At 41.3% G+C, this 16,546-nt stretch overlaps 1 protein-coding gene across 5 annotated transcripts in view; it reads right to left on the reverse strand.

Annotated features, from left to right (window-relative positions):
* Positions 1–16,546, reverse strand: part of smoc1 (SPARC related modular calcium binding 1) — a 228,174-nt gene that overhangs the window by 28,576 nt on the left and 183,052 nt on the right. For all 5 annotated transcript variants that reach the window (XM_051920077.1, XM_051920076.1, XM_028821148.2 and 2 more), the window contains exon 11: positions 2,169–2,416. In XM_051920077.1, coding sequence (XP_051776037.1) covers positions 2,169–2,416 — 248 coding nt within the window. The remainder of the gene's footprint in view (positions 1–2,168; positions 2,417–16,546) is intronic.

The following is a 16,546-nucleotide window of genomic DNA, read 5'->3' on the forward strand; positions in this document are numbered from 1 at the left end:
CACTAGAGGTGGTGGAAATCTCCAACAAACTACCAAGTCATATAGTTAAAGCAGCAAAATATCTGAGTGACATGTAAAAGCGACTTAGGTATTAGCCAACCAAATGAGACTGATGGAATGAATAGTCCCGTCTCATTGGTAGAAGTTCCCGTTCATATTTATTTTTGTGTTTACATAGAAAATAGTTCATATAAAAATTCTTACATGTCTCCTCAGAGCAATACCAATAATATGATGCCAACAAAGACACACAGACACAAAAATTAAACATATCATGCAGTTTTCTATATAGCATTTTATATACACACAGACACACACATGCACATTTATGTATAAGATGGGCTAACTTGCCCTAAGCGTGTTCTGTGACATTCTTACAGAAGACTGTTCTGTCTGACAAATGTACATCCTTTGGTACTTAATGATCACAAGAATGACAGGACATTCTAATTTTTCCTCCTTGTATCTTTCTTCACTTCTGAATAAATATGTATTATTTGCTTTGCTTTAGGAGTGTATGCCCTTTGATTTCTTTGATTTTTATTTTGTTACTGCCCAATCTGGAAAATGTGCTTCTGCGATGTCCCTAAATCGGCCTCATATGAGTATTGCCAATAAAGAACTGGCATCTCATCCAGAGTTAATTCCTGCCTTACTCTTGAGGATACCAGAAAGGGCTTCAATGCACAGCGACTGTAATAAAAAGGCAGTGCCAAACATTTGTACATAAGTTAAAAAGTATTACAAAAAAGGTGTCAAATGGTCCTTCAAGTCTCTGTAACTGCTAATTCCTAGTAAGTCTCAAAATCTCATGCAGATTTTTGTGTTATTTTACAGGTGCTAGAGGCTCCACTTCAAGTACATGACTCAATAGCTTGCTTCAGAATTCCCATGTCCCTTTGTTTGAAGAACTGCATAATAACATCTCTCATTTTCTATTAGGTATCTTTCAATAGTTGCAGTATTTAACAAAACCAGTATAGCCTTAGTGTTGTCTTTAATAATCTTCAAGACTTGAATAAGGTCCTTGAATATACTTATTTAACACTAAACAGGTCCAGAACCCACCAAGCACTACATGACATGCTTTTTACTTCGAGTTGCTATTCCGGGCACAGAAATGTAGTCAAAGGTCAGTTTAACTTCCATTTCTCTGTGGTACTTAGCATTAAATTCAGAAATACGCTTTAACTGGAGAAATATCTTGCTGAATGTTTGCAGTTTGCTCTGTGGAGCCACCTATGAATCTGATCCATGTTAGAATCCCCATTGTCACTACTATGTCTCAGCATTAGGGTTTTTTGATTTTCTGAATATAACTTTCTAAATCTGGCAAGTTTCCTTCTGTGATAGTTGTTCACTTTTGAGTGTCTTATTTTTTTAGACCTTGTGTTAAATTTCAAAGTGCCAATCTAGCTCTTTTCTATGGCACTCAGAAATTAAACTACATTACTTCTTTGAGATTAACTGGGAGCACACGGTCTTCAGCTGCTCTGATAGACATTTTTCATTCAACTTTGAACAATATTAGTTTTACTGTAAGCCATTGTTAGGGAATTCTGTTTAGATCAATATATGTTATGAGGTGGGAGTAAAAATATTTTTCATGGAGGATCCCCCTCCTTGTCAACAGGGACAGCTAATCACGTGCCTTTGGAACTCTCCTACACTAACATGCATTTGGCTTTGCATCTTTCATGCGTGTCTTTCTGCTCGTTTTCATTTGTACATCAATTTGTGAATAATGGGGAGTGAATTTCTCAAGGCGAGAGACCGAGTCATACACTGCCCACAGTGTTTTAATGGGTCAGTTGCTTTTTTTGGCTCACTGGGATGGAACAACTCCCTTGGCTCTCTCAGTTTACTGGCTGATGAACTACTGTAGTAGGTGTGTCCTTATTTTCAGGTTGATTTACATTGAAATTCCTTACTTCATGATTTAATGTCTGCACCCCTTCATGATTTAATGTGTGTAATCCCCATCCAGCACCTATAATCAGGTGAGCCTGCTTTATATCTCCTGCACTTTCCATACAGAAGAACTGCTGTGCTGTGGTGGTGGATCATCTGCAGAACAGTGAAGTGATGAACATTCAAACTGTCAGAGATCAGTCGTTAATTTCAAGGCATATGTTGTTATATATTAATTCATATTACAGACAACTCACCTCCATCCCTGCTCACACCCAGGCATCCTTTCAGTTCCATCAGAGAGATTGCTTTGTCCTTGTTCAAATCGCAGTAGTCTATGAACTTGCGAGCACATTTCTTTGGCTTAGCTTTCTTCTTGACATAACGTTTGAAAGGCTTCAGCTCCTTTTTGTTGATGTCTTGACTGCCATTGATGTCGAGCTGCCGAAAATACCAAAACACCACTCTCTCTTCAAGTGTGTGGCTGGGATCTGGCTCATAGAACCTGGCAAAAGGATGAGCAGAAGGGAAAAAGTAATTGAGTCTCATTTCAGAACGTCTTACACCACAAGTTACTGGAATTCTAACTAACTGGCTTTCCCTACCTCAGTCCCCAAGAAGCATGAATTTTGAATTGTCTTCTATGCGGGGAGATGGTATGTGTGACCTATGACAAAATCTTTACATTAACAAATGTATTTTTAGATTTGTTTTCTGATTGGTAGAGGCTTCAAACACATAACCAGAAGCTGAAACCTAAAGACAAGTGTGGTGGTCGATTGTTCAGTTGATTGATAAGTTTTACAAAGGATCCAAGGCAAAAATTATAATAAATACTTAACATAGGAAACTGAAATTCTGAAACAGTAACTTTACATTTTTATAACAGGAATTTGTAATGTAATTTTTGCAGTAACAGATGACAACCTCTCATCCTTAAATAAAATTAAACCTATCATGTCAGCAGCAGAGCCACAACAAAAAACTACAAACTACCACAATGCTAAGATGAAGTGATATCAACAACATGATAAAAAAATAACTGTTACAACATTATGGTTTTTAAGAAATCAAAACAAAGAAGAAAAATCCAAGATTCTTCAAATTGATTTGAAAACTAAACTGTAGAAGATCCTAATAGAGCAAACTGTAACTGCCTTTACTTGATGAAAAATGAATAAAGGAATGTGAAAAACTGCTAAAATTATTAAACAACAAGTGACAAGTCTGAAGTTGGGAGGAAATAATGCAAACTTGTGGCAGATATTATAAAAAAAACAAACAAACAAATGATTGAACAACTAAGCAGCTATCACCACAACTCTCAGCAACAGGCAGCACTTGTCTGTTAGGAACACAAGGGACCGGGAAATTAAATGAAAAAGGACTGAAACCAAGGAGTCCAAAGACACTTTTACAGAAGTCAAAACGTTAAATCAGAAATTACAGTTAAGTGTAGAAATGTGTTGCAACCAGTAACACTGTTAGAGACATGCATGTGCATTTTTAGTTTTACAGGTCTGAACCCCAAGTCATGGATGAGGAGTTCAGCATTGCACCAGCATTTAAACTGTTGTGAAATTGATATCAGACACTGCACTGTAAGAGTCACTGTAGAGAAACTAGGAGCAGCGTCCTAGCAAAAGAGTTCACGAAATGACAGAATCCACAAAATAAACAAAATGGTATTTGCAAAAAAGTAAAATATATAAAAATTTAACCCAGTATATTTTTTACTAGAACACACAGAAATAAACCAGGTTTGAAATATTCTGAGACAGAAAACAAAAATATCCATTACTCACAGAGTTCACAAAAAACTGGGGCAACACAGAAAAAAAAAAAAAAAATTAATAAATAATAAGACTGTCACTCTTAACAATTCTGAGCAGATTCTTGCCTTAGTCACTGCTTCATCTAACTCATTTGTATTTCCATCTTCTTGTTTACTCTCAGCGTTGCAATCTCTAACTCACAACTGGGATTTTGTCTCTTGCTTCTTCAAATTTTCTGTTTGTTCATATTTTGAACCATTTTCAATCTGTGCCCACAGAAGAACAGCTGATAGACCCATATATTTATGAATTTTTAATAATAAAAAAATACTCTTGTAAAGAAAAGAAAAAAAAACATTTTTGTGAATTTCCAAAGAATGGAAGAGACAACTTTGGAACAAGTATGGTTACTGTACATTTTCTACTCTGACTGGTTAGTTGGTGCTGGCACTAACTCCAAATGACCTTAGATGGAAGCTTGTACTTATGTCCAAAGTTGTCAATCTAGATTGTTGATAATTACAAAGGAGACCATATATTTTTTGAAAAATGACACTATGGATACTCGAAAATGGTTGAAACCCCTCACTGCTACTAATCTCTCAAATAGAAAATGAAGCAAAAATCCCATGCCCTGTACGGTTGGTGACAGAATGCAGCAACCACAAAGAAAGCACTGTGCAGAGTGGTTCATGTGCCATTTTCATTCATGGTTGATGACAATAGCACAGACAATCCTAAATAAGTTATAATGAATAAAGATTGATGCCACTCCATTCAGGGAAAGTTAATATTTTCATCTTTATCACCAATTTGGTGTGTGAGTACTTGTCCTAAACCTAACATAGTGTTTCTGTTACTTGTACCATATGTACACATGTTGTCTGCCCCAGTGCAGCTCTGTTCTGGTGCTGAGTGTATCTATTTTTATATTATGTGTACAGCACACACCATTAAGTCCAAAGCTTTCAGTGCATTTGTTGGCTTGCTGAGTTTTTCTTTTGCTGGTTTGGGCTTAGTGCTGTTTGTAAGTTAAACTTACTTTTTCTACCAACCAAGATGCCTCTGTTTTGATACAAGTTCTTTTGCTGGAGTGTGGGATGTAGGGTTGCACCTTATTTCAGTACTGAAAAAGTACAGAAAATCCTAATTTGTAAAATAGTATGGTATCAGCATTTCGGTATCAGAAGTAAACAGTAGTTTTGAAAGACCTTGTGCTCAGCTCTTTGTTCTTCTGCTCTCCAATGGCAGTGATATTTCAGTTCTGATATTCATTGTAGTTTTAGTTTTATTTTATTCAATTAATTTTTATTTCGTTCTAGTTTTCAGTGGAATCAACAATTTTTATTTTTATTTAGTTCTCTGTTTAAAATTTTTGTTTTTATTTTATTTAGTTCTGGCCTTTTTATATAATATTAGTACAATTTTATTTTTTTTTTCTGTTACAAGACCACAAATGCTGGTTTACACATATTGCAATGCAATTTATGCTTTGGTCAACAAAATACACTCACAGTTCATAATGCCGTTAAACACGACTTGACTATCAATGAGCAAACAGATGAAGTGGCCTAATGAGTACAGTCAGCAAGATAAAATGTTTTAACCTAAGAAACCAGTCTGTGCAGCATGTTGCTGTTAAGCTTTAAACAAGCAGACATTTTGAGGGATTTGTTCATGTTGCAACGACATCCATTGCACAGATAGCCACACAGTGAAAATATTCGCTTGACAAGCGCCTGTAATGCAGGTGCACAGACAAGGTCCTCGGCACTATGAAGGGCACCTGTAAGACTGTATGTTAACAATTTCTGCTGCCAGTATGGAAGCAGTGACGTGCGGTGAGGTTCATGAGGCACTGACTCCTTCAGAATCAGATTTACAAATATATGAACCCATATCTTATTCAATATTTGATTGGCAGCATGCACATTGACTACTGGTTATGTTTAATATCTCATCAGCATTTTTTACACACATATTTGGCTAAGAAAGAACGTTACATTTATAGCAGCAAGAGAGAGCAGAGAAAGCACATTTGCTCTGCACCCTCCATATGTTCTAAATTTTCCGTTGCAATTTCACAATTTATACTCATTCAATACAAATGAAAGACTGTTCAGCAAAAGGATAACAAGAAAAGCAAACATATTTTATTTAACGTCAAAATTTAGTCTTTAAATATTGGATTTTTTTTCTTAGTCTGATCCCATTTTTTATAAAGTTGAAAACCGTTTATGGTCTTACCTTTATTTGTAAACGAAGTCCATACGCCTATCCTTCTCCACGAAAATCTCCATCACTTTCTTGTAAAAGTCCTCCTTATTTTCCTTTAGTTTTAAAAGTCTTAATCTTCCATTTTGAAGTTGGAAGAAAAAATGAAAATAAACGGACCGCTGCTGTGCAGTTGACTTTCTGATATCTTATTGGCATGTCTGTGTAGAAGAACAGCGGAAGCAAGCACCCATTGGTTTCACATCCGCCCCCTCCAGTGAGGCACGGTCTGCCTTACCATGTGCGTTTTCACTGCGGTTTTATGTCCGATCAGTAAGACTAAATATGTCACACAAATTCATTAAAGATATTAGCCAGACTGTGGGTGTATAATAAATGTGTTTGCAAACATTATATTGGCGACACACAGAGAGGCAGCAGCAGCTATGCGCCAATTGCATGCATCAACCCAGTGTGTGAGGGAGAGCGCAGTCTGAGCCGAGGCTCCGCTTGTTGCTACCGCACCTTACATTTTCCCCTTGTATTTGATCAGGAAATGCGAAAATTCAGCGATTTTGATGGAAAAAAAGATAATAATTGGAAACATACAGAAAACAAATTTATAGCACAGACCAGTGGACAAATTTATTTTATGTTAGCATTATTAGTTTTTTTTTTTTTTTTTTTTACTTTTCATGCCTCCCCCGATTGCATGTCCCAGTAGTGAAGTGCAGTCATGGTGCCAGAGAAGTGCTGGACTTCCACTAAGTACTGATCCAGTTGGTCCTGCACTGAAACTCCGAGACTCTTTTCTTTTTCTCATACGCTACATTTGCTTTTATTATCATCTGCGCTGTAATTAAATTATTTCCACACGTTACTTACTTTCTGCCCCTACTCGAACCGCCGCCTTACCGTGGTGGAGGGGTTTGCGTGTCCCAATGATCCTAGGAGCTCTGTTGTCCGGGGCTTTATGCCCCTGGTAGGGCCACCCAAGACAAACTGGTCCTAGGTGAGGGATGAGATAAAGTGCGGTTCAACAGACCTCCTATTACGAATAAAAAATTTGGACGGCGTTTTCCCTCACCCGGATGCGGGTCACCGGGGCCCCTCTCTGGAGCCAGGCCTGGAGGTGGGACTCGATGGCGAGCACCTGGTGGCCAGGCTTGCACCCATGGGGCTCGGCCGGGCACAGCCTGAAGAGGCAACGTGGGTCCCCCTTCCCATGGGCTCACCACCTATGGGAGGGGCCAAGGAGGTCGGGTGCAGTGTGAGTTGAGTGGTGGCCAAAGGCGGGGACCTTGGCGGTCCAATCCTCGGCTACAGAAGCTGGCTCTTGGGACGTGGAATGTCACCTCTCTGAAGGGGAAGGAGCCTGAGCTTGTGCGCGAGGTTGAAAGGTTCCGGCTAGATATAGTCGGGCTCACCTCGACGCACAGCTTGGACTCTGGAACCAATCACCTTGAGAGGGGCTGGACTCTGTACCACTCTGGAGTTGCCCCTGGTGAGAGGCGCCTAGCGGGTGTGGGCGTACTTATTGCCCCCCGACTTGGAGCCTGTACATTGGAGTTTACCCCGGTAGACGAGAGGGTAGCCTCCCTCTGCCTTCGGGTGGGGGGACGGGTCCTAACTGTTGTTTGTGCGTATGCACCGAACAGCAGTTCGGAGTTCCCACCCCTTTTGGAGTCCCTGGAGGGGGTGCTAGAGGGCATACCTTCTGGGGACTCCCTCGTACTGCTGGGAGACTTCAATGCTCACGTGGGCAATGACAGTGAGACCTGGAAGGGCGTGATTGGGAGGAATGGCCCCCCCGATCTGAACCCGAGAGGTGTTCTGTTATTGGACTTCTGTGCTCGTCACGGATTGTCCATAACAAACACCATGTTCAAGCATAGGGGTGTTCATATGTGCACTTGGCACCAGGACACCCTAGGCCTCAGTTCGATGATTGACTTTGTGGTCGTGTCGTCGGACTTGTGGCCACATGTCTTGGACACTCGGGTGAAGAGAGGGGTAAAGCTATCAACTGATCACCACCTGGTGGTGAGTTGGCTTCAATGGTGAGGGAGGATGGCGGTCAGGCCTGGTAGGCCCAAACGTGTTGTGAGGGTCTGCTGGGAACATCTGGCAGAGCCCCTTGTCAGAAGTAGCTTCAACTCCCACCTCCGGCAGAACTTCGACCATGTCCCGAGGGAGGTGGGGGACATTGAGTCCGAATGGGCCATGTTCCATGCCTCTATTGTTGAGGCGGCTGACCGGAGCTGTGGCCGGTGGTCGGTGCCTGTCGTGGCGGCAATCCCCGAACCCGTTGGTGGACAGCGGCGGTGAGGGATGCTGTCAAGCTGAAGAAGGAGTCCTACCAGTCCCTTTTGTCCTGTGGGACTCTGGAGGCAGCTAATAGGTACCAGCAGGCCAAGCGGAATGCAGCTTCGGTGGTTGCTGAGGCAAAAACTCGGGCATGGGAGGAGTTTGGGGAGGCCATGGAGAACGACTTTCGGATGGCTTCGAGGAGATTCTGGTCCACCGTCCGGCGTCTCAGGAGGGGGAAGCAGTGCAGTGTCAACACTGTATATGGTGGGGATGGTGCACTGCTGACCTCGACTCGGGACGTTGTGGGTCGGTGGGGGGAGTACTTCGAAGACCTCCTCAATCCCATTAACATGCCTTCCAATGAGGAAGCTGAGCCTGGGGACTCAGAGGTGGGCTCCCCCATCTCTGGGACTGAGGTCACCGAGGTGGTCAAAAAACTCCTTGGTGGCAGGGCCCCGGGGGTGGATGAGATACGCCCGGAGTTCCTCAAGGCTCTGGATGTTGTAGGGCTGTCTTGGTTGACACGTCTCTACAACATCGCATGGACATCAGGGACAGTGCCTCTGGATTGGCAGACCGGGGTGGTGGTCCCCCTCTTTAAGAAGGGGGACCGGAGGGTGTGTTCCAACAACAGAGGGATCACACTCCTCAGCCTCCCTGGAAAAGTCTATTCGGGGGTTCTGGAGAGGAGGGTCCGTCGGATAGTTGAACCTCGGATTCAGGAGGAACAGTGTGGTTTTCGTCCTGGCTGCGGAACAGTGGACCAGCTCTACACCCTTAGCAGAGTCCTGGAGGGTGCATGGGAGTTCGCCCAACCAGTCTACATGTGTTTTGTGGACTTGGAAAAGGCGTTCGACCATGTCCCTCGGGGAATCCTGTGGGGGGTGCTCCAGGAGTATGGGGTACCGAACCCCTTGATAAGGGCTGTTCGGTCCCTGTACAACCGGTGTCAGAGCTTGGTCCGCATTGCTGGCAGTAAGTCGAACCTGTTTCCAGTGAGAGTTGGACTCCGCCAGGGCTGCCCTTTGTCACAGATTCTGTTCATAACTTTTATGGACAGAATTTCTAGGCGCAGCCAGGGTGTTGAGGGGGTCCGGTTTGGTGGACTCAGGATTGGGTCACTGCTTTTTGCAGATGATGTTGTCTTGTTTGCTTCATCAGGCCGTGATCTTCAGCTCTCTCTGGATCGGTTCGCAGCTGAGTGTGAAGCGGCTGGGATGGGAATCAGCCCCTCCAAATCCGAGACCATGGTCCTCAGCCGGAAAAGGGTGGAGTGCCCTCTCAGGGTTGGGAGCGAGATCCTGCCTCAAGTGGAGGAGTTCAAGTATCTCTGGGTCTTGTTCACGAGTGAGGGAAGAATGGAGCGTGAGATCGACAGGCGGATCGGTGCGGTGTCCGCAGTGATGCGGGCTCTGCATCGGTCTGTCGTGGTGAAAAAGGAGCTGAGCCGTAAGACAAAACTCTCAATTTACCGGTCGATCTATGTTCCTACCCTCACCTATGGTCATGAGCTATGGGTAGTGACTGAAAGAACGAGATCACGAATACAAGCGGCTGAAATGAGTTTCCTCTGCAGGGTGTCTGGGCTCTCCCTTAAAGATAGGGTGAGAAGCTCAGTCATCCGAGAGGGGCTCAGAGTAGAGCCGCTGCTCCTCCGCATCGAGAAGAGTCAGATGAGGTGGCTCGGGCATCTGATCAGGATGCCTTCTGGACGCCTCCCTGGTGAGGTGTTCCGGGCACGTCCAACCGGGAGGAGGCCCCGGGGAAGACCCAGGACACGCTGGAGGGACTATGTCTCCCGGCTGGCCTGGGAACGCCTCGGGATTCTCCCAGAAGAGCTAGAAGAAGTGGCCGGGGTGAGGGAAGTCTGGGTATCTCTGCTCAAGCTGCTGCCCCCGCGACCCGACCTCGGATAAGCAGAAGAGGATAGATGGATGGATGGACGTTACTTTCTTGCTTTCTACCCGCAACCATCTGTGCAAAACTCGCCATCGGCAAACACATGTGTTTACTGCTTCAACCCGAGGAACCAAATGTACTCAACAAACAAACAACGGTTCTTTACGGAAGTTATGCCACATGACTATAGTAAGCCCAAGGTACAAAATCACTGCATAGTGAACAGGGAAACTTAACTGAACGCTCAATGCGACTGAACCGGATTGAGCGAAAATGCTATTGCTGTTTTTTTCGTTTTAACTCAATTTTCATTCTCGTTTTAGTTCGTTCACATATAACTAGTTTTTATTTTTATTTAGTTTTAGTTTCTCTGTTTGCCTTAATTTCAGTTCTCGTTCTTGTAAAACAAAAAACAATACTTTTAGCTCTAGTTCTCGTTTTCGTTATGAAAATATCACTAATTGCACTGTAGACTCTGTGGGGTACAAACCCTCCACTCACCCTTTAGATGTGCTAGGTGAGAGTTTCTTAAATTATGGCTTACCACATGATTGTGTGAAAAATTAGAAAAGTTCTAGCAATTGTCCAAATCTGTGCTGAGTGATATGCTTGCAATTTATTGTGGTAGTATGTGAAATACCACCACTGACACATCACATAGCTTTCATTTCTGTGGCACAAAAACCTAATAGGTTTTCCTCAACTCCAATCTCAACACCTAATAAGCATTCAATTTGAGTAGACTGACAGCAAAGAGGTGTATAAGAAAGGGATAGACAGGAGTAATGGACAGATGGGCTTATGAGGTGAAAAGACTATGGCGCTAGATTGATAATGAAGGAAAACATTTTTTAACATAACAGGCATAAAAGAGTTGCTTTCCATGGTGCTCGCTGTGCTTCTTACCTGTGTGCATCTAGATTGCATTTTGTGAAAAATGAATGCTATATATGTTTATAAAACACTATTTATCAGGCACTACAATTTTCTGATAAATCCTATGGACGATGGCATTACAGTTGAAGAGAAAAATTCAGAGCTCCATAAAAATCAAATTATAAAAAAATCAGTTGATGGCTTCTAATCAATGTTCATTACATAACAGAGGGAGACCCAAAAGCACAGTACAGTAAAGATATATAAGATATAGACACACACAGTCATTTATTTATTTATTTGTGCTTCCCCATTTAGTTAGTTTTACAAATATTTGGTACAAGATGCACTCCGTTTGCTGTGGAATCCTTGTCAATCTTCTAACAAATAAACATTAATCTAAACACTAAATGCCACTTTAACATTTTCAGTGTTTTCATGTAATACAAGACAATCGGCACCAGTTCTGAAGATTGTTACTTTCAACTCTAATCAGCACAATAATATGACATGGGTGGTAATTCACCACGGCAATTTAAATAATTTTCTTCTCTGCTGTGAATGTGCTATCAGAGTCCTGCCTATGCTGATAATTTTGAAAGCACGTGGCTCTGAAATTTTCACTATGCAGTCCCTTCACAGAGTTTGCTTCAGATGCATGCATGAACAGTGTGGACGAAGTTCTATGTCATTTTCCTTTTCAGGAATATTAGCATGGACAGGAACCCTTTTGAAAACAATGCTAGCAACCAGTGTGGATGGATATAGTTTTTAAATCTAAGCACGGTGGCTCAGTGTGGGACAATCCCTCTAAACCACTGCTAAGTCTAAAGCATGTCAAACCACCATCCACACCTTCCTTTCTCTCTGACGTGTTGTGGACTCTGCACGGGACAACAAATTCTGATGTACTGAAAAATTCAAAGAGAAACCATAGTTTGGAGGGAAATAGGGAGGCACATTTTTATGTGCCACAACAGGGGCAACGTAACATTTGGGGGCGATGTTTAGGATGTGGTTATTGGGAATTAGCAGTTATGTGATTCAGTGTCCTCTCAGTACAGGTACTTAGATCCGAAAGCTGGATACCAATTTAAAATTTTAGTATTGATTAGGGCAGAGGCAATAGTCGATGATATGGTTCATCACCGAATAGCTGACCACATTGTTGATGTAAATAAAAATTGATGATTGGCTCCAAACATTTGCAGAAATTTTTTCCAAGTGTCAAACTGCACCTGTCACCTTTTCTTTTATTATTTGTTTTAACCATGTCCGCCTTGCAAGAAAGCTTTGAAGAAGTCAAATTCACAGCAGAAGGTGTGCAAGTTTCCTGTGCTGTGCATCCTGGCTTTCCCCACTCCAAACTCCCCACCTGGAGTTAATGGAGGGCAAGAGTAGCAAAAGACTCGATATAGTGACATGGGACTGGCTGACATATTCCTTACACAGACGCCCAGTCTGAGAAGTAATGAATCGCTAGTTCACAGCCACAGCTCCGTGATTAAAGGTGACTTTTCTCTGTCTTGAGGAGTCATTTATATTTTGTTTGTAGGAGTATGTAACAGGGATCAGAGCACAAACCGCACATCTGGGGGCCACCCAGCCAAGGCTACTTTTAACCTAATATCAATGATGAGCCAGCAACTTGAACAAAATTGAATTTGTTTTTCTTCATAAAAATAATTGCGAAATTATGCCACGAAGCGGCCAATTAAATTTACACCACAGAGACAGGAAGAATCATTTTTAAGGTTAGGAATGCACCAATACAGGAATTCTTGGCCAATGCCAATATTCGATAATATCTATGTACTTATCTGCCGAAACCGACGCCAAAATGCAGACTTATAAGACAAAGGGAAAAATGAGACTTGATCTCTCTGGATGAAAATTACAGAGAAATGTAACATTTATTTGTATAACAGTTTCACTGAACAAGTTCAATCATTAAAAATAAATAACATCTTCCACATTTGGCTGGCTACCTTTTGGTTATATGGGAAATAGTTCTGCAGGCTGCTGCTTTAAATAACATTTTTCTCTTTATTTTTAATGGAACAAATTCAACAATAATTGAAAAAATGTAAATTGAAAATGGGTAAAATGACACAATGATGATGGAATAAGCAATACCATTTAAGAATACAATAACTTTTGAAGGTTATTTGCAATAATTAAATAAATAATAATAATCCTCTTTAATAAAATCCCTGTGTGAGTCCAGGTGTCCATGTGTGTGTCTTCTGGTGAAGTGCACATGCTCGGGGCATGGTGCGATGCGCGATATTACTGTCAGAGAAAGTTACAGGAAATACAAACCAGTATTACTGCGAGAGGAAATTAAAGGTACACAATACAGTGACGCATATTACAGCCACATACAAACATGTATTACTGTCTGAGGAGATTAAAGGCATATTACTGACACGCACGCCTGTATTACCGCCAGAGAAAATTAAAGGTATATTAAGGACGTTCAAGCCACCGGACGTACAAGACAGTATTACTGTCACAGAAAATTAAAGACACAAAATACACGGCAGCAGCCCACGAAGAACGGTCAGCTCAGCAAGTAAACATCAACAAAAGAAAGGCTGAAAGAAAGAAAAATATGACCAACAAAAAGAATGAGGTCAAAGTCCCTTGCCATTAAATATAGACTGTTCCTACTAATGTTTATGCACTACTGTTCTAGCGCCCGTTATTGTAACGGGCTAAATGACTAGTTAATAATAATTCTTTACATTTATATAGCACTTTTCTCACTACTCAAAGCGCTCTCCACACAAGGACCCGGGAAATGAACCCACGGTCTCCTTACTGCAAAGCAGCAGCACTATAACTGCGCCACATTCTGCGCTACCATATTTAGCTGGCTATCTGTTATATGATGCTGAGGTTAGTGCGAGGTAAAACCTGTAAAACTTTTATACTTGATTGCTATTGTTTTTTCCTTGATTTCCAAGATTGTTTATACATTCGAAATATATTAGAATAATGATATTCCTTCTGATGGCTATAGTTATTACTTATTACTTACTATAATAATGCTGTAAAGATCTACCCAGAGCTATTTACAGAGTTTATTTATTAAAAAAAAACCAACTGATCTCTGCTGCTATCTGGCTGTTTTCCCGAGGCTGTCAATGTGCTCTCTTCAAGAAAATCATTGTACACACAAATCCCCTCGTCATTTATCTTGGCCTTTTTCTGTTGTGGACAATCTACAACTGCTTGTATGCATTTTGTTCAATGCAAGTTCCATCTGAGCTTGCAACACTGAGTGCCAGTGATTTAACCTTTGCATCGAAATAGTGGTCCTTGTATCTCTGGTCAACAACAATAGTGACACAGAACAAGACAGCAAGTACATGGGTTCTGTGTGAATCTCAATTAAATTATTGTTTACAGCCTCCAAAAGAGCGCTTTTAGTGGTTTGACTCTGAAGTCGGTATGAACGCCATTAGTCAACAGTTGTTTTAATACACCAGCTGAGGAAATAACTTTAGAAGCCAAGGCTTCAATTTGGCAAATTTCTTTTGTCAGTTGTTCAAATGGAACAAGGAGTTTGATTATGTTTTCCACCAAACCCCACTGAGTAGGCATTAGATTTTCAAGTAACTCAAAATCAAGGGCTCTTTTCTGCTCCAGCAAGGTTTGCTGCACATAGAATGCTCTATTCCATCTAGTTGAATTGTTTTGTTGAAGCATTTTCGTCTGCATACCAAGTTCAGCTTGTATAGTTTTGAGACAAGAGTTGGTAAATTGTGAATGTTTAAAATGTCAGACTATTTTTCTGCCGATAACTATTATATCAAAGACACTACGCTGGGAGAATACACTGTTAAGGATAGCTGTGAAGGTACAGTAGCTGTTAAGGATGAGCCATACATGGCAAACTTGGGAACCTGGCATTCCTCCATAGCATAGGTTCTCAACCTTTTTTGGATCAGAGCCCACTTTTCAAAGAGTGATTTGATAGCGCCCCCCCTTGGGTGAACTATACCAGGGGTACTCAATCACGGTCCTGGAGGTCCGCAGTGGCTGCAGGTTTTTGTTCTAACCCGGCTGCTTAATTAGAAAGCAATTCTTGCCAATAATTTAATTCCATGGCTCGTTAGTGCTTTTACTCTGCTATGTCAGGTCATTCTCATATCCTGGATTTTCTTCCTTTTTCTAAGGATATCATCCGAATGATTTGAATGCTAAAATGGATGAGTGATTCTTAGTCCTTCACTTTTTTCTCTTCACTTTCCTTCCAAATATTTAATTAAACCAATTAGTGCACGATAAATACAGAGGTGTAAATGGTAACAAGCTAAATGGAGAAATGCTGGTCTCTTTTGTCATTTGCATGTTACTGCTAATAAGGAGCAATTAAAAACCAAGACTACAGCTGTTTAAGACTAAAATAAGCAATAAGGGTTCAACATCTTAACGAGCGAGACAACTAAAGTGAAGCAGAAGTGTTACTTGAGCAGTAAGTGCTTCTTATTAAGCAATTGGGTTGGAGAAAAAACCTGCAGCCACTGCGGACCTCCAGAACCATGATTGAGTACCCCTGAACTATACTATACTACAGTATATACTGAAAAACAAGGACAGATTTTTAAAATGATTTTATTAGAAGATATTAACAATATTGGTATATTACTCAAAGTATGATTAAAAAATATTTATTATTAAAAAAATGAATATAATAATATTAGTGAGAGGGCTGAGCCTTGGTGTGATGACACTAATTTTTCGATGTTTGGTGCCATTTTGCCATCAGCAATCTTAAATTGCTGCATTCCATTATTGACAATCTGTTTCTTTTCTTTGTTAATAGATTGTTGACCATGCTAAATCCTCTTTCGGCTAAATATGATGATGGAAGACTTGTAGATTATGTAATTCGTGTTGCCATCAGGGAAAAGTAGAGTTTCTTCCCAATGAAGAGGCCTATCCACGAGAATTAAAAGATTTGTTGTTTGGTGAAAGTGAAATCCACATACGTGAGCAGCAGAAACGTGAAGTGGCTGGTGTGTAGCACAGGCCGGGGGGTTGGCGAGCGAAGTGAGCAGGGGGCGAAGTTTTTAAAAAGTAGGTCCACGTAAGTTTTCCTTTGAATGTGATCTGTAGATACCGCACTGTAATTTTAGGTTTACACTTGTTCTGAAGGAATTCCGAAACAATCAGGTATTGATAAAAAACTTCTCATGTATTTATAGTAATGTTCAATGAACCTGTCAAACCATGCATAGATTCAGTCCTCTGCACGTGCATTAATCTTGTAAGGACTTGCATGATCTGAGAATGTATGACTTGTGCAAACTTGTAAATATAATGTACCAATACCAACTATTTAATATGGACGGGTCTTTCTTAATGGACATTTAGAATAATTGGTTGAAACATGCGTTCGATGATTTTTAGTATTAATCAAACTTTTCAGCGCGTTCTTGCGAGTATTGCCCAAGGAGACGGCAGTTGGTCCTCAACTCCCCCTTAATATGTCTTGGTCCAGAAATGCCCCTTAGATTTCTTCAGCGACAACCAGTGGGAGGTACTGCCCC

The sequence above is a fragment of the Erpetoichthys calabaricus genome, chromosome 16 (genome assembly GCF_900747795.2).
Source record: "Erpetoichthys calabaricus chromosome 16, fErpCal1.3, whole genome shotgun sequence".
Taxonomy (NCBI): domain Eukaryota; kingdom Metazoa; phylum Chordata; class Cladistia; order Polypteriformes; family Polypteridae; genus Erpetoichthys; species Erpetoichthys calabaricus.